Source organism: Nannobrachium achirus, assembly GCF_963921795.1.
Source record: "Nannobrachium achirus genome assembly, chromosome: 3".
In the NCBI taxonomy this organism is placed as follows: domain Eukaryota; kingdom Metazoa; phylum Chordata; class Actinopteri; order Myctophiformes; family Myctophidae; genus Nannobrachium; species Nannobrachium achirus.
In genome coordinates, this window is record NC_137812.1 from 24,404,395 (window position 1) to 24,422,639 (window position 18,245).

Sequence of the window (18,245 nt, forward strand, 5' to 3'; positions counted from 1 at the left end):
TAGCCGATCTACATCGACACGTTGTGAGCTTGTAGATCACCTATTTGAAATATATTAAAAAAAAAATGTTTAGGGATAGGGCATGGACAAAAATAGGGCCCATTGTCTTTGTCGGGTGGAAACCTCATAGGTCCAAAATTGCTAAGAATCATTTTTATAATTTTTTTTATAATAAACACAAATCTTCTCTCATGGGGGTCCCTGGCACAAAATCTTTTCAGATGAGGGTCCAATGGGGCCAAATACATATACATTTGGAGATCCTTGACATGAAAAGATCTGAGAACCACTGCTTCAGCTTCACTGCAATGGTTTCTGTAAGAGTCTGAGAGGGAGGTGGAGTCACTGGGATGACATTTTGCGCTGTCCACTGCTGTGAATAAATCTAGTCTGTTCAACTGACCACAACTCTTTAATGTTCACTCAATGAGAGCAACTTGGTAGGAAACACATTTTTTCACAACCAGAGAAAACTGGACTCACTGTTGTTGAGTTTAACAGGGACTCTTTTGGGGTTCCAGGGGATGATATCATGCCGCCCTCTAGTGTTCAACATTCAAACTATACAAATCCACTGTAAATTCAAACTCCATTTTAACCATGTATAATCGAAAACACCCGATATTGGTTCTGGGGACTGATATTGTCCGTCTAATGTTGTGAGGTCGCCGGGTTTTTTTAATGTATTTTTTTTCCTTACATTATTGTATTGTATTGTTTTTTTCCTGGTAAAACAATGAAAAAAGTAATTGGAAAAGAATCATGGTGATAGATATCTATCTTATATGCAAACTTTGAACCTGGCCTCCCTGTTTTGGTTCTTGTCATTATTATAGGCAAACCTTCTCAAACATTCTTCCTCGATCAGCTATTCTTGTTGGCAAAGGTGTAAAAAGAATAGAGGGGGCCTAGTATAGAGCCGTGGGGGACTCCGGTCAAAGAACTACAGTATATGTCGTCGCTGTCGGGCAGAAACCTCTTATCTCCATATTTTAACATTGTGTTCTTTAGTAAATTAATGCCACACTAGATCATACTACAGCGTCATACAAAAGCATCGAAAATAGCTGATCTGCAAGCTTGGCACAAAAGTGGCACATTTTGAGCTTGTAAATCTGCTACTTTTGATACTTTGATCAATTTTGACATGAGGTTTCCACCCGACAGAGACGATAATAGTAGTACATCACATGCTATACCGTTATGCATTTTTAACTGTTCTAGTTTATGACTACTTGTGTTTACTACTGTAGCAAAAGCTCAATGTATAAAAAAGAATTAAAGTACATTTGAATTGTATCCATTTTGTTCACAAGTCTTCTTCGCTTTGTAATACTGCAAAGCAAAACACAGCAACTACAGACCCGATGTCATAAAAAAACATTTTATCCATGCTGTCCTAGACAATATTAAGTCTTAATTTGACAGTTACACGCCTCTAAAATTGTGTAACTGTCCCGAGTAAATGATAAGACGTTTAAAAGACATAGATAAAGACAAGACACTAAAAACTTGAAGGTATAGAAATATCTTCTTTTAATTCCAAAAAAACAATATCAAAACAAAACGTATGCAGTCGAGCGCACCAATAACTAAATAAAATATTTCATAGCCATCACTTTTAAGATCTATGAAGACCCAATACATTGTGTGTGTCTGTATGTCATCTGTTCCATAGACATACATGCATTACGCACAATATATCCTCCCTCCTTTCTTCTCCTTTATGATGGTAACTTGGTTCGTCTTGTGTAAAGGATCATTCCCACCGGATAAAGATAACGATAGGTCGGTGTTCACGATTATGTTCATCAATTATGGCGGCTTTAACATTGTGGTGTGGACGCTGCCATCCACTTCAATTGAAAACGACATTTTTGTATTGTTATCGCGCCCAATGGGAAAGGGCCTTAAGGGTGTATCCGCATGTGTGTGTCTATGTGTAGCATTGTGTTCTTGTGGTCCTCTGCTGGTTCTATTGGTAATACAGCTCCAGATTCATGCCATCATGGATTTCATCTGTAAAGACCAACGTTAAGTACAACATCTTTCATGTATTATTTTGTTCACATGTTAATGCATTGGTTCTCAACCTGTGGGTCAGGACCCGTCCCCAGATGCCAGTGAAGTGAGTGAGTGATTAGAGTCAAAGGTAATCAACAAACTATAAGAGTTGTGAGCATAGACCTGCTATTTTCCACAAAATGTATCTGTGGAAAACCAGTCAAACTTAATGTAATGCCTCAACCCCTAGAATTGCTTGTCAGGGTAGGAGGGTCCCAGGATCAAATATGATTATTTTGGGGGGTTGTGGCCTGAACCACTGTGTTAATGAGTCTATTAACCAGTTAAGCTTATTTTATTAACATCATTTGTCGCACAACAGTGTCATGCAAAAGTAAAGCCATTAATAGTATAAAATGGTCATATTGTAAACATTTAATTATACGTGATAACGTTTATAAGGCTACTATGAGGGAGTGTGTAAAACCAAGCAGTTATCCCCTACCTAAAGGGCATAGACAATAAAATAACAGTACATCAAAAGATATACTCATTATATATGACTATATAGACTAGTGATGATGAAAGAGGTGTTCATACATCATAATAAGTCATCATAAAGGATACAGTCGCCCAGTGTTACGTGATCCTTGAATATGGTGTACCTGAGAGAGAAAACAACAGAGGAAGGACATGGTCACATGCTTGCAGATGGAAACAAAGTGACTGACAGTGTGACTGATCAGTGGTTCCCAACACGGCTTAACGCCACATTGTTAGCTTGTAGATCGGCTATTTTCACTTCTTAAACTTTTTTTCTTTTTTCTTTGATTTCTTCATGTTTTTAAAAACATGGGGGGAAAAAAATGCTTTTTTAAATATAATAATACCGTAGTTAATAAACAAAATGTACTATAGGAAACAAAAAACAAAGGGACCAATACAAATCTGTCCGTTACCCACAAATGGGTTGATTCTTTTCTTTTGCTGCTCAACATTCTTCCATAGAAGACATGCTGACTTCTATGGAATCCAAATTACCATGAATTTACAACCAACTCACCATTTCTTCAGTACAATCTTGTCCCACCGCGTCCCCGTCTGGGCAGCGATGAGTTTCTTCAGATCTCCAATAGTGTCCTCAGAGCTGATTGAACAGTGGTTAAGGAAGAAGCGTGGTTGTGCACACAAAACATAACACAACATGCAGGTAGGTAAGTAAGCATGTGCACAACAAATGCACATTCTTTCCTACACTTGAGCAGTGAACTTAAAACTGCAGTCCAGGAAATTTTTTAATAAATAAAATCAGAGCATTGGTTCTCAAAGTGGGGTCCTTGGGAGCAAAATGTGATAATACAGCATCGTGCCACGCTGCAAGCGTGTGCATCCATTTTTGAAAATGTTTGAATCATTTTGACACAGATCTTCTCTTCTGGGGATCTGGGAACTCAGATTAGGGGTTTCCCCTCTAGGACTGCCGGCCAGGCGGCCACGTGTGTTAACTGTTGCAGTTACCACCTCTCTCCATGGTAGAGAGAGGACTTAAAACATATATACAAGCTCATATTGAGGTTTGATTGATTGATTGAAGACTTTATTAGAAGTTTGCATAGGAAAAGGTACAGTTTCATGACGGTACAGTTCACTGGTACAAGGTCTACTAAAAGGAGATCCATGAAAAGACTAAGCTTATTTCCACTGGAAACCATTAAAGTATCTCATATAACATTGAATGACAGACAAATAGAACACAGTACTATGCAGTAGATATGTAAAGAAAAACAAAAAAGAAAACAGTAAGTCTAAACAAACAGTATACAAAGAAGGGGCAGGGGAGGGTAGGGTTGGGCTAGGTTCGTTTTTTTTTTTTTTACCAGTTGCGAACGGCTGCTGCCTGTAAGTGGTTTTTCAGGGCAATTTTAAAGGATGCTAGTGATCCACACTCCTTTATGGCCTTCGGTAAGGCTTTCCACATTTTGGTGGTATAGCAGAAAAACGAGTTTGACCCTTTGTTGGTTTTGACTCTGGGTTGGAAGTGATCTGTGGCGCTGCCTCTGGTGTTGTAATTATGGACATCCTTAATGTTTATAAAGTAGTTTGACAGGTACTTGGGTATCATAGTGGTGTAGTGTATCTTGTACACCAGGCCCATTGCAAGTTGCTGTACTCTGTCATCTACTCTGAGCCACCCCACTCTTAACTGGTGAGTAGCGGTGAGGTGAGTCTGATAGGGAAGGTTAAGCAGGACCCAGGCACTATGAGCTTGTAGATCTGCTATTTTTGAAAAATCTTTGAATATATATATTTTTTTAAAGCAAACATGTGTAACTCAAATAGTTTTCTCTCTGGGTCCCAGGAACAATATCTGGTGAGATGGGGGTCCGCGGTCAAATACATATAATTCTAGGGGTCCTTCACATGAAAAGGTTTAAGAACCACTGATCATAGAAACACAAGTTTTTCAAAAAACATTAGAAGGATTTATTAGTCGTTTCATGCGATTCATAACCTGGCTGACACCTGTGACCTTTATTGAAGGATACTTGCACTTGACCCGAACCTTCTTACCCAGACGATCGTTGCAGACCACCTCAATCATCTTGACAGGCTGTTCAGATAAAATAAAATAAAAATACAGATTAATACATTATAAACACCTTTCACTGTTCAGAATGTGAGGACTGAGAATTAAGCATCTCCATCAAGCAAGTATCAACTTAGAACAAACATGGGTAAAGTTCTCGTTCTACTGCCCTGCCACCAAAATGTGGAATGGTTTATCTCAAAACTGTCCTGAATAAAATAAAATAAAAAGGGGAGGTAAATGTAAATTTCCCATGCATCTCCTTTGTACATGTAGTTTTTGTGTTTGTTTGTGACATGCATCATTATTGTGTTTTGTATGCCATGTTGATTGAATGAATACACAGGACCACAATGAAAACAAGTCCACAGGACTTTTTGTGTTATATGCTTTTAGCTTTAATTGCTGTTTACATTTATGACTAATAAAGCATCCAACCAATCAATCAAAAAACGATTATTGTCATTCTAAATAGCTTATCTATCGGCTAAGAACACGAACACACACACACACACACACACACACACACACACACACACACACACACACACACACACACACACACACACACACACACACACACACACACACACTATTATGATCATAATAAATAATTGATACAAACCGTTACATTATTGTAAATATAAATATATTATTACCTGGAATGAATTGAATAAGAACCACGTTTAATATCCTTTTGCTGCTGCTGCTTTTCTGAACACAATCCTTGCTTGCCGTAAAATGTGACCGTCGTGACGGCGTATTGTGGACCAATCAAATCCACGAAACACATGATTGACAACCCAAGTTCCTTGCCTCCCATTGGACGCGAGCTCGGCCAGAGGGCGGGCGCAACTCCAAAAACAAATCCTAACGTAAAGCTGTTCGCAAGCTGACGTACTACTGCCAGTGTTGCCATGTCTGTTTATTATAAGTGATTTTGTGCTTAATATGTTTCTGTAAATTTGCTTGTAAATATTGGCACTGGTGTAAAATAACAAAGTACTGTACATTTACTCGAGTACAAGTAGGCTACAATTTTGAGGTACTTTTACTTTACTGGAGTATCTCCAATTTCCAATACTTATGCCTCATTCGCACTACAGATATATAGTTGAACGTTTTGCTTGGTAATTCAATGTAATCTCAATGGAAACCAGCTTTAAAGATGCAGGAGATGCTCCAAACAAAGCTTTGAACGCTTTAAAGCTGGTTTCCATTGAGATTACATTGAATTACCAAGCAAAACGTTCAACTATATCTGTAGTGTGAATGAGGCAACTACATTTCAGAGGCAAATAATATAGGCTAGCCTACTACTCAATACTCCACTACAATTATTTGAAAACTTTAGTTACTTTGTTGATTTTGGTTATTTTTCTCTAACATACACTAATGAAATCACTTCAGCCCTTGAGACAAAGATAGTCTCCTACTGGTCTGGGTCATCAATCTATTGGCTTGGGTTTGTGACAAAAACAAACATAATCTCCATGAATTCAATATATATATATTTTTTTTTTTTTTTTTTTAAATAGCAGTTGTAGGCCTACAAGTCAAGATGTGAGCTTGTAGCTCTGCTCTTTTTGGGTCTCGTTTTCATTAGTCTCGGAAACCCAGACTTTTATTTTACGTTTTCATAGACCTGGCTTGCTTGTTTCTCTCTCGAGATCTGGCAACACTGGTACTAGAGCGAAGTGTCGTAAATAATCACTGTGGGCTGCAACACAACTACCGCAGTAGAGACACAGTCAGTCAGCAGCAAGCACATTTCATTCTGATATTAAATTACTCTTAATTTACGGAGAAAGTAAAGAATGGCGGACGACGAGAAGCTGCCGTCAGGATGGGAGAAGAGAATGAGTCGCAGTTCAAGTAAAGGTTTTTGTCTTTATTGGGGAAAAAACTAACGTAAAACCGCGGGATGCTTACGGATGCTAGCCTAGCGTTGCATTTAGCTGACTAAGCTAACAGAGCTAGCATCGTGGTTTGAACACAATGAACCACCAGTCAGTGGAAATAGATTTAAATTGTTTTCGTTGAATTTAAATGAGTGATGGTGGATATAAAATGGTGATGCAGCTAGATGTGGATTTCGATTTTTCACTGTGTTGTTTTGGTATTACTTGTATCCCATCCTGGATCCATAATAACAAGTCATGTAAGCCAATTGCTGCTACATTAGGGCCCATGACGTCATTATGATCCTTGTGTGGGACCTGGGGGAAAAGTCCCTGGCGTCATCATCTGCTCAGTGCTGGGGGTTGATGCATGAGATGACAACATTTGGAAGTGGAACTCTATTCAAAAACATTAGTTGATAAATTATCTTTCTGGGCTTCTTCTGTAGTTCTGGATAGGGTGACCAGATCCAAACTGTTCATTTGAGGGACAGAAGTACCACTTGTGGGGGACAATGTGGGACGGGCGGGCAGTGAGTTAATAGCAAATTATTAATTAATTTGCTAATAAATGCTTTGATGTCATATTCGACCATAGGCCTAATAGTAATACTGCCTATTAATTTGTTATTTACCCCCCTATATGGGATATTTCTCATGTTATTTTATTAACAGGCTTAAAAACATATTTTGCAGGGAAAAGAGACAATGAAAGAGATCTACATTACAATGGAATACCCTATATACATGCCCTATAATGTATTCCAGTAGTCCAGTATGGTCCAGTCTAGCTTGCTGTGAGCTCATTGATTGATTGATTGATTGAAGAATGTATTAGAAGTTTGCAATAGAAAAAAGTACAGTTTCATGACAGTACAAATCACTGGTACAAGGTCAACTAAAAGGAGATCCTAGAAAGCCGAGGCTTATTTCCACAGGAACCACACTTTAAGTATCTCATATAACATTGAAAGACAGACGGATAGAACATAGTACTTTATCTAGGATAATATCAGTTTCAAAAGCATAACATCAAATACAAAGGCAGAAAAAAGAATAATAAAAAAGGGGGGGGGGCATGGGGGCTTAGGCTTAGTCTATTTACAAGTCACGGGTAGCAGCTGTCTGAAGGTGACTTTTCATACCAATTTTGAAGGAGGCTAGGGATTTGCTCTCCTTTAGGGCTTGAGGAAGGGCGTTCCACATGTAGCTCACATTAAGAGCTTCAGCAACAATCAGCGCACCTATATCAACACCTGCCAGTCACAATGTGGGACAGAGTCTCAATTTGGGGGACGCCTGAAAAGTCATGGAAATGTGGGACTGTCCCTCGCAAAGGGGGACATCTGGTCACCCTAGTTCTGGACCCTGATTCTCTCATATTTTCTTTTTATTTATGAATCTCCCTTTCTATTCTGTGTTTATTGAAGAACTGGAGAGGAGAAACATTGATGGTGCCTTTCCTTATCCTGTTTGCTATGTAAAGCTCTCATCATACAGAACACTTTAATTACAGATGTGACTACATATTTTAATTTCATCCCTGTTAATGAGAAAACACTATGGCAATAAAAAAAACACTATGGCAATGATTATTATGGGAACATAGAGCTTTATGATCTTGGAAGTGAAATGAAGGCCTGTGCAAAAATAAAATAAGTTTCTCAATAGATTGTTCTTCCTGGTGCATCCATCACTCTGTGGTCTTCAAAGCCGCAATAAAAAAGCACTTTTATGTAATTTTGAACTGGAACTGGACCTAGACTGGTCCTCTAGCTTGTCAAAAGAAATTTTGACAAGCCCCCAATGTTTTGTGGTAAATGTACTTTCTGCTAGTATTGATTATATCTTGTATATTATGCCTTTACTCTTTATATGAATTGAATTGATACACTGGACCACAATGGATAATAAGCCCACAGGGCTTCTTGTTTTTCCTTATAGCATTATTGTATTACTGCACCTCTATTTTCAAGACTTTAAAGACTGTCAAGACTTTTTGCAAAAAAAACGTAATGAAACTAACTCATAAAAGTCCCTGTCCACTTCACACTGGGCGTGTTTTTTTTTGTTTCGTTTTATTAAATAAGCCCTACTTGTGCCTCCCTTTTCACTTCAGGCAGGGTGTACTACTTCAATCACATCACCAACGCCAGCCAGTGGGAGCGTCCGGTTGGAGACGGAGGAGAACCAGATAAGGTTTTGCCCAGTGCTTTTTCCCTCCATTATGCATTGCATGTATGATTTAGAAGCCCTTCATAAATTTATAATGTTAAAGGATAGAGACTAGAGAGACTAGAGAAATTATATATTTCATATTGTGGGGCATTTCGCTCTTAGAATAACAACCTTTCTGCAAGTGTTGTCCATGTTATCCTGGAAATACGAACTCAGTCAGTCAAGAAACAATTGAGATGGCTGTGTGCGCTAGGCAACTCTTCCAAACTCAACGCACGTATAGAGAAACAAAACTTGACTGTTACCTTTTTTTTTATGCCGGAGTAATATACTACGTCTGCAAAACCTTCCATGCAAACTGCTAGCCTAGTCACTCTGCTGAGATTCCGTCGGATCAGCACAGCTGTTTCTTTATATATAGATAGTTTGAGAACAGCCAGGTGTGCTGTCATGCTCGGCTAGAGGGCCTATTTCTGTATAATGTCCTTTTTGTTTTGATTAACCCATTAAAGCCGGGAAATAGGGATGGACATCGGTATCGGCCAATACCAAAAATCGGCAGGTATTATATCAAACCGGCCAAATCGGTGACCGGCAGGTCACTGACATAAATACCGGTTTTATGCCGATTGTGTCTATTGCACTGCGCAGCACAGCATGATGCTCTGGTCCTGTGACTAAAGTAAACATTAGCAAGTAGCAGCCAGTCTACTTAGTGGCTGCCTACAGAATACAGATGGTGCTGATTACCTTTGCAATGTAAGGATATATTCCATATTCCTGTGTCCATGTCAATGTCAATGTCAAAGAAGGGGGAAAAAAGCATGTGTCACCTGCTTTCCTCCTTTCTAGTCCAGACGGTCATATTAGACTGGATATTGTCTGTGATTTTGGATATTGTACTATTGTGATTGATATGGCATTAGTGTTCTTCTAGCTTATTGGTACTCAAATTTAAGTATGTCTTGTAGGCCTACTTGGCCTGAAAAAAAGGGTATTGGAGCAACCCTATTTTCTAGTTCTTAGCTAAAGAAATCGGTATCGGAAAAATCGGTTTTGGCAGGTCAGACCATCATAAAACCGGTGGATCGGTATCGGCCAAGAATTTTGCAATCGGTCCATCTCTACCGGGAAAGCAATGCATCTGTGTCATTTTTAGATTTGCAGTTACATTTGGAATAATTATACTGTCAAACACATTTTTGTCCAAACTCAGAAAAATAAATAACGAACAAGCCTAATATTCAGGATGTGCATACATAGATTATTATACTTTATAGTGTATACAGTACATATATTGTACACATACATTGCAAAATGCGTTTTTCAGGGCAAGTAGAGAGAGAGAGAGATAGAGAGAACAAGGTACCCAAAATAAATACGAAATGGGCGGCAGTGTGCAAGCGTGATTGACATAACGTGAGGTTGACGTTGCCAATAAAAACTATACCTACCCGCACGGTGTGCGGGCCTCCTCCTTTTTTGCTCTGAACGTATTCTTTGCAGGATGTGCATGCTTCTTGTTTATATTTGACTCATATGATATGTACTCATATTACCGTATATGTATTCTATGAATTGAGTACAAAGGACCCCAGTGGAAACAAAGGACCCCACTGGAAACAAGCCAAAATGCTCCGAGCAGACCTTGTATTGAACTGTACTTTCATGTGCCTTTTCTTTTGTTGTTGTTACGAACGGCTAATAAAGTATTAATTCATTCAATCAATCAATCAACCAATAAAACATCTTTGTCTCCCACCCAGGTGCGCTGCTCCCACCTCCTGGTGAAACACAGCCAATCACGTCGCCCGTCCTCCTGGCGAGAAGAGAACATCACACGCACCAAAGACCAGGCACTAGAGTCCATTCAGAGTAAGACCATGCACTAGAGTCCATTCAGAGTAAGACCAGGCACTAGAGTCCATTCAGAGTAGGTTGCTATGTGTGTACACAATGTGTCCATAAAGCTGGTGAACGTCAGAAGCGACCACATATGTATGCCAAAGATTTTAGCATCTCTGCCGCTTCGTGTGCTCTGGTCACCCCAAAACACACTCACCCCCATTTTTGTTGCCGACCCCTCTGCCCCCAGCGGTTCTTTTATTTGTTTTACTGGGGTTAAGGTTAGGTTTTATACATAGTTTTACTTAGGTTACATAAAGGAATAATATTAGGTTTAGACATCATTTTACTGAGGCAGGCATTGACACTAAGGCTTGCCCACCTGCCCCCGGCAGGTAGATAAAACGTCAGGGCAGGTGAAGTTTGCTTTCAGGTTGCCCGACCGGGCAAGTGCTCATTTGAGAGGGGACACAAAGGACAACACGAGATATCTGTCTAAACACCTGAACGTGGCCAGTGTGATCTGTCTTCTGGTCTGTGGAATGTAAAATTAGAGCACTATTTACCTATAATGTGCTGTTTTTTCTGTGGCTACTGTGTGAAACCATAGACATAATTAATCATAGCTACAGTATGTAGGTATTTGGATTTGGAGGTATTGAGGTGTGACATTTTTTATCGCACAGGCCCAGAAAGTAAAGAAATAAGTGTTAAATTGAGCAGTAATTAAAATCTTTACCCAAGTGGGCATGACCTTTGGGCAAGTAGAACATGACCTGTACTTGCCCGAAGGGGAAGTGCATCTGAGACCTTAGTGTCAACCCTTGTGAGGTTACGTTTAGGAATACCTGGTGGCGACCGCTACGAGGTCACCAATATAGTATTGGTACATATGTCAGATATGTACACATAAGCTTGCTTTATTTTAGTTTCTCTTTCTGTTAACTATGTCCACACGATGTATTAAATGTTGTATGTTGTTAACAAGTGCTACCTTCAGATGCATTCATGATGCATTCTACCAGAGTGTCACCAGGGGGCCTTCACACATCTTGTTTGGCCTTTGGCATTTCAATAGCAAAAAGGAGTAAAACCAATAGTCTTTATCCCATTCTTAGTTTACATGGGGAAATTGCACCAAGTAGCAGAGATGTTGACTTTAAGGCTACACATTTATGTCATAGTTTCTAACTATTGTGGATGCAGTACTGTCAATAACAACCACTTTTTTGTATTTAATTTAATTTCATTCACTTATTGTTTTTACTGTGTGTGTGTGTGTGTGTGTGTGTGTGTGTGTGTGTGTGTGTGTGTGTGTGTGTGTGTGTGTGTGTGTGTGTGTGTGCGTGCGCGTGCGTGTGCGTGCGTAGAGTACATAGAGCAGATCAAGTCTGGAGAAGAGGAGTTTGAGGCTCTGGCTTCTCAGTTCAGCGACTGCAGCTCCGCGAGGAACGGTGGAGACCTGGGACTGTTTGGCAGAGGTACACACACACACACACACACACACACACACACACACACACAGTACAGAACATGGATTAAAGTTCTCAATCATTTTGATTCCATAGAAGACAGCATGTCCTTAATCTTCATTTTGCTATTTTGGAGAAAGGTTAGAATTTTCCCCTATAATAACATCCCCAAGATGGGGTTGAAAGTGGCTTATATAAGTACACACGCAGGAACTCATTCTTGGTCATCATGTAGGTTGTATGCAGTGCAACTTCTGCTTTATTTCAGATTGATCTACAGTAGAGCACTGGTTTCCTGGGGGTCCAAATGATTTTTGTGTGTGGGGGGGGGGGGGGGGGGGGGGGGCATTTAGGCCCAAATCAGAAATTAGCCTACAAAAACAAATATGTTGATACATACTGTACATGTACTTTAAGCCCCTCCCATACACTAAAATGTGTACCCGGCCTGAATGGGTTAATGTGCATTTAATGATTTTTAAGACCATTACTACGTCGTAACCAACAAACTATATTATAATAAATGGAAAAACATTGTCCAAATGTTTTAATATTGCTTAAGAAAGAGGCAAACATTTAGAATATAGACGATTTAAAAGCTCACAATGACCCGCATTGCTAGGAGTTGTTGTGAGCTTGTAGATCTGCTATTTTCGCCATATTATCTGGAGCCGAGTTAAACTAAATCAAATGCCTCAACTCCTACGATTCCAAGTGCTTGTCAGGGTGGGGGATTCAAATATGATTATTTCAGGGGGTCACAACCTGAACGGTTTGGGAACCCTTGATGGAGAGAGAGAGGAAACCAAGGGCATAGAGATAGGAGAGACATGCCAGATAAGACAGGAGTCAGATTCAAACCAAGGTCGTCAGCAATCTGCTGTCTGTGCACTCACTGGCTGAGGCACCAGGCAGGCATAGATAGACTCCTCTCTTATCAATGTTTTGATAAATTATCACAATACTTTTCTACGTGGTCTGTGGCTCATAGGAGTGCTGTGGGCAGTTCAGAAACCCGTCTACCAGTGACATCATCGTTACAGATTTTAAAAAGTTTTGAAAAAATATATACCGGTATTTTGATTTTCATTTGATTTTCATCATCAAGAATGTTTGCTTCCATTATAGCATGGTAACTTTTCAGATATGGAAATACTATAGTTTTATTAGCTTGGATTCCCCATCGATGATGTCACTCTTAGACAGGCCCACAGAACAGTTAATTACAAATGATTCTCGTCACTCCAAAAAGCGGAAGGATAAAAAAAAAATGGATTGCAGACTGATGACTTATGCACAACATAATTCAGCAGTAAATTCCTGAACACAAGCCGCGGTTTGATCAGCCGCGGCTGGGTCGCCTGAGCAAGGATGTCTGATGTTGAAAGACCCGAAACATCTGACAACCTCAGGTTACATCACTGATGATGCGTTCATGTGCATCAGAAGAATCTGATGTATTCATGAACAACCCTTTCTTCCTACAGCTTTTCTTTTTTTTTTCTCTCTCGCAAAGACAAACACTCCCTTTGTAAACTGAGATGTACCTTCCCAACCCATTTGAATTAGTGGAATTAAGACAAATTACCCCCAAGCTGCACAAACGTGTTTATGGCTGTAGATGTAGTTTACAGGTCATGCTAATTACATTTGACAGCCTAGAGCAACAACACTCCGTGTAGAGCCATAGTACTCATTGTGTCATTGATCTGTTTACTGCATCTTATAAATCAGATTAACTGTGCACGAGGATCTATTAGATTAGATAGATCACACAAAAAGAAACAGGGAAAGAGAACATTTTCACCTGGCCTGTTTCTTGTGGCAGTCTGTGAGAATTTGCATTAACCCATTAAGACAAGAAGAGAATATTTGTGTTTAAAAGAAAAATCTAAATTTTCTCCATAGACTTCCATGTAATTCATAGTGCACGGATCATGCACGCCCGTGCCTAGATCATGCACCACATACGTGTGTGCACGCTGTTCAGAGCTTTCAAACAAAACAATCCGCTTGGAAATCCGTTCAGGCATTCATGAGATAGCAGCGATTATGTTTTCATTATAATATATGTAAACAAACATGGGGTTGGTATGTGGGTCAAACATGCAATATCGCGATCATGCCTGGAGGTCATGAGGTCCAAAAATATTTTTTCAAAAAGACCCAAAACTCTGGAAACTCGGGCCTGGTGGCCTGGACATAATTTAGGATAACTCGGGGAATCTCGTGGGAAAGCAGTCAATGAGTTAAAAATAAGAACGACAATAATCACAATGAAAAATAAATAAAACGTATTCATTTATTTGTGTAATTTAATTTGTTATCAATTCATTTAATTCTGAGACCCAATTTTCTTCAATATTATTGCTAAAATGCCTAAATTGTAAGTTGTCTCTGTCAGATGGAAACTGTTACCTTTCAGGATTAAAATAAAAAAAAATGCTTTTTGTGTGACGCTTTAGTGTGATCAAGTAGGTGCATTAATTTACGAGTAAGAAAAAAAGACACAAAAAGTTCAAATTAAATTAGAGTTGTTGCTACCCGACAACAACGAATTTGTATTTAATGTGCCTGTTTTTTCTTTTTTTTTTTTTGCATGTGCAGGTCAGATGCAGAAGCCGTTTGAGGACGCCTCCTTCGCCCTCAAAGTGGGAGACATGAGCGGTCCTGTGTTTACTGACTCTGGTGTGCACATCATCCTCCGTACGGGATGAGGAGAGGAGTCCACACACACACCCTCTTTCACACATGTACACACACACACACACACACACACACACCTTCTTTCACATGTGTGTACACACACACGAACACTCAGTCTACCCTACACGTCTTCTAAATCAGTGGTTCCCAACCTGGGGCTCGGACCCCCCCTTAAAGATCACAGGGGTGCGGTGTGGGGGTGCGGGGGTGCCTGAGGTATTGTCTGTTTGCCGGTAGTCCGATATAATAACATCTTGACATAATCATAACTTTTTGGGGTCATTATGTTTTCAAAAATAGTAATTTTAAAAAGTTTCAAAAACAGCAAGATTTACAAGCTCACAACGTGTCACATTGCAACACGTTGGCAGCTTGTAGATCAGCTCTTTTTTTGCGCGCGCGATTCACACCATACATGAAGTGTATAGGGTTTAAATGGTTAACATGTAAGAAAAACACAAGTGCTTTAGGTGGGTCTCAACCTTTGTCAAATGTGAAGAGGGGGGGAGGGACCAAACTTGTTGGGAACCACTGTTCTAAGTCCCCAGGGATATGGCGTATTTAGAATCTTATTCCCCTCTTGGATATACAAGCGTTTCCTTATCCAAACAAGGCTTGCAGGCTACATGACATCTTTTATGTTGCATCATATGCATTCAAGGACCAGTTGATAATATCAATGAGCACCAGAGAATATTAGGATTGTTCCTAATTGTTTTTTCTGTTTTAGTTTTTCTTTATACCTGAGACATTGCTATTATAAAGTGAGAGTGCCTGTGACCCTGTCGAAATGGCCGTGCAGGATTACATGATGTGTGGAGTGCGAGAATGTATGTACAGTATGTGTGTGTGTGCGTGCGTGCGTGAGCACATGAATGCTTGTGTTCTTGCCTCTACTACGTGCATGTGCGCTCATAAGGACCATTTTAGACTGACTTGCGTCCCTTAACAAAAGTGTAATTTCTGTGCCAAAAGCAGTTCCTCTCTCTCCGTCACTGTCGTAATATTCTTCTGGAAAACAATCCCACCAGAACTCTCAAAATGTAACCTTGTGTCGTTCTGAAACCTACTATTGTCATGTCATCCCGGTCTAGGCCTGTAAACTGATATTGGGGGAATTCATCCCCAATAGGGATGGGACAATATGAAAATTGCATGTCACGACTATTGTGGCCAAGATAATTGCGATATTCAAAATATGTTTAAACTTAAAATGCCATTTTTGTTAATCCCTTTGAAGCCCCCAGCGCCCCTATTCTGGGAGGTTCTTCCGACATAAATAGCAGATCTACAAGCTCACAGTGCGTTGCAATGCAACTACTGAGTGGCGAAAAACAGTCAGTAGGAGTCATAGTGAGGAGGAGTTTCCCAACTAGAGCTTCCCAACTCCAATGCTTCATCCTGCTTTATGTTTTGACACTCCGTCTAGATGAGTGGTATATGATGACGGAGGTCGACAATTTCACAATACATTTTAATCTAATTCACCAACTAAAGTCCGTATTGGGTTGGGCAGAATGGATGTTATTCCCCCACATTAACCAATTTAAGCCTAACCTATAGTTAGGCCCAAATCAGAAATTAGCCTACAAAAAAATATGTTGATACACGTACTGTATCAACATATGTAAAATGTGTACCTGGCCTGAATGGGTTAATACTGAATCGAGCAGGCTATTGATGTTGCCAATTGCTACGAGTTAGAATAAAACATGCACCAAACAAAGTATACCAAGATGTATTTGAAAAAAAGCTCAGAGGTTTCTGGGTACCGACCACTATGACGCCCCTGGTTTCTGAGGGAATTGTTTTTGGGAGCACACAGGCTTTGATGAAATTGATGATGCGACCAGATCAGAAAACTGCAGAAGGTTGCGAGTTGCAGAAGGTTGCATACAGTGCAATGAGAATTCTGATAACGGCGTACGTAACACACAGACGGAAAAGAAAACGTCGTTCTACATCCTCTGGAAGGACTTCCAGTGCATGTACAATTTAGATGGTAAATGAATGAACATATTGTTTTGTATTCCACCGCTCTTGAATCCCATATGTTCAAAGAATATAATATTACAGACTGTTCTTTTTGACTGTAACTAGAAAAAAAAAAAAACACCTTGTAAGAATTGCTGTTCTTCCATCATTAAAAGTTTCTTGTTTTGTACGTTTTTTGTGTTTTGATGAATATTTCTGGGTTACTCTTTTAAGACAGGTGTCCGATAAATGCACATGCATTTAGAGGTCCTGGGTGACATGACCGTGTTTGAGAAACACTGCACGGCTGGTGTCAGTCATTTGGATTCCATAAAAGCCTGTCTTCTACGGAAGCATGTTGTGCAGAGAAAATAGACGATCTAACTAATCTATAATGGACAGACACAGAAGATGATCATCTCACATGGTTCTTTTAAAGCTAAAATACCTATTGTAGGAAACGACATATACTGAGAACATGCACTCAACCGGTCTGATGATGAATATCGTTGCTATCTAGATCTGCTGCTTTTGCTATAGCTTTTGCTATATATATATATATATATATATACATACATACATACATACATATACATATATATATATATATATATATTCTTTGCGATAAACCCCTGAAACCCCTGGCAGATGACCCAATTTAGAATTACAATTACAAACTTCTTTTCTTCATCTTTCAGCATATCAGTCAGTGTCTGACTGATATTAATCTTTAACGAATTTTGAGCATCTGTTTCACACTTTCAGATAGATACTGTAAACAAAATGTAATTTTACCATTAAGGACAGGCATGCTATTCAGACAGTGAATTGGTGTCTTTATTGAATAATACAATCACATGACCAGACAGTCCAGTTCTCATGCACACAAACCAGGATTTATTTTTTAAAGCTAGGCTTTTAACTGAGAACCTTTTATTCTCTTTGCCTTTATGGTAATTACATGTGAGATGTACTGTTTGCTGTATTACCACCTCACCCTCCCTCTTTATTTGGAGATTAATTACTAACCCTTATTTGGCAGTCAGCATTACCGCCTCTTTCTTTTTAGGCTCACAGCAAGGCACTTCCTTACTCAGCCCAAGGAAGATCAAAGAAGGAATGGACACCGACGTCATTTTAGGCTCCATGGCCATCCGCCATGACACTTTGGGTGGCCAAACTTGCAACGGAAGCTCTATGAATAACATTGCGTCTATGAGCTTCAGCTGGGACAGCTCATGAACAAAAAATAATTCTGAACGACAGAGACCTTCATAAAACACTCAGCTCAGGAATATAAAAGAAGACATGTGACACATTGTTTTGTGCTGTGTTGCTTTTCGGTGAGTACACTGTATAACATTATAGAGGCATCTAAAGAGCACAATTTACGTTTCTGAACTAGATAGTATCGCGAGACTCTCCACCATTCCCTGTCTGGAATCCAAATCTCGCGATAGCTCCGAGACAGAAACGGCCGCCGCCGCTGTTTAGCTGCCTTAATAACATTATGTGCACATCGAAAAGCAAGTGATTGTAAAAATACCTGTGATATGTCTTCTTTTGTATTCCTGGAGC

General features: G+C 39.6%; 2 protein-coding genes across 2 annotated transcripts; one reads left to right on the forward strand and one right to left on the reverse strand.

Moving 5' to 3' along the window:
• Positions 1-1,525: 1,525 nt before the first annotated feature.
• ubl5 (ubiquitin like 5) lies at positions 1,526-5,335 on the reverse strand. The gene is made up of 5 exons (XM_080721088.1): positions 5,251-5,335; positions 4,551-4,615; positions 3,068-3,151; positions 2,632-2,669; positions 1,526-2,019 (listed from the first exon to the last, which is right to left on the reverse strand). Exons 2-5 carry the CDS (start codon positions 4,604-4,606, stop codon positions 1,976-1,978), a joined length of 222 nt encoding a protein of 73 aa, XP_080577214.1. The 5' UTR covers positions 4,607-4,615; positions 5,251-5,335; the 3' UTR covers positions 1,526-1,975.
• A 983-nt stretch (positions 5,336-6,318) lies between these two features.
• pin1 (peptidylprolyl cis/trans isomerase, NIMA-interacting 1) lies at positions 6,319-16,857 on the forward strand. Its single transcript, XM_080721152.1, has 5 exons — positions 6,319-6,466; positions 8,612-8,691; positions 10,437-10,545; positions 11,886-11,996; positions 14,595-16,857. The coding sequence occupies exons 1-5, from the start codon at positions 6,409-6,411 to the stop codon at positions 14,702-14,704; spliced, it is 468 nt and encodes a 155-aa protein (XP_080577278.1). The 5' UTR covers positions 6,319-6,408; the 3' UTR covers positions 14,705-16,857.
• The last annotated feature ends 1,388 nt before the right edge of the window (positions 16,858-18,245 follow it).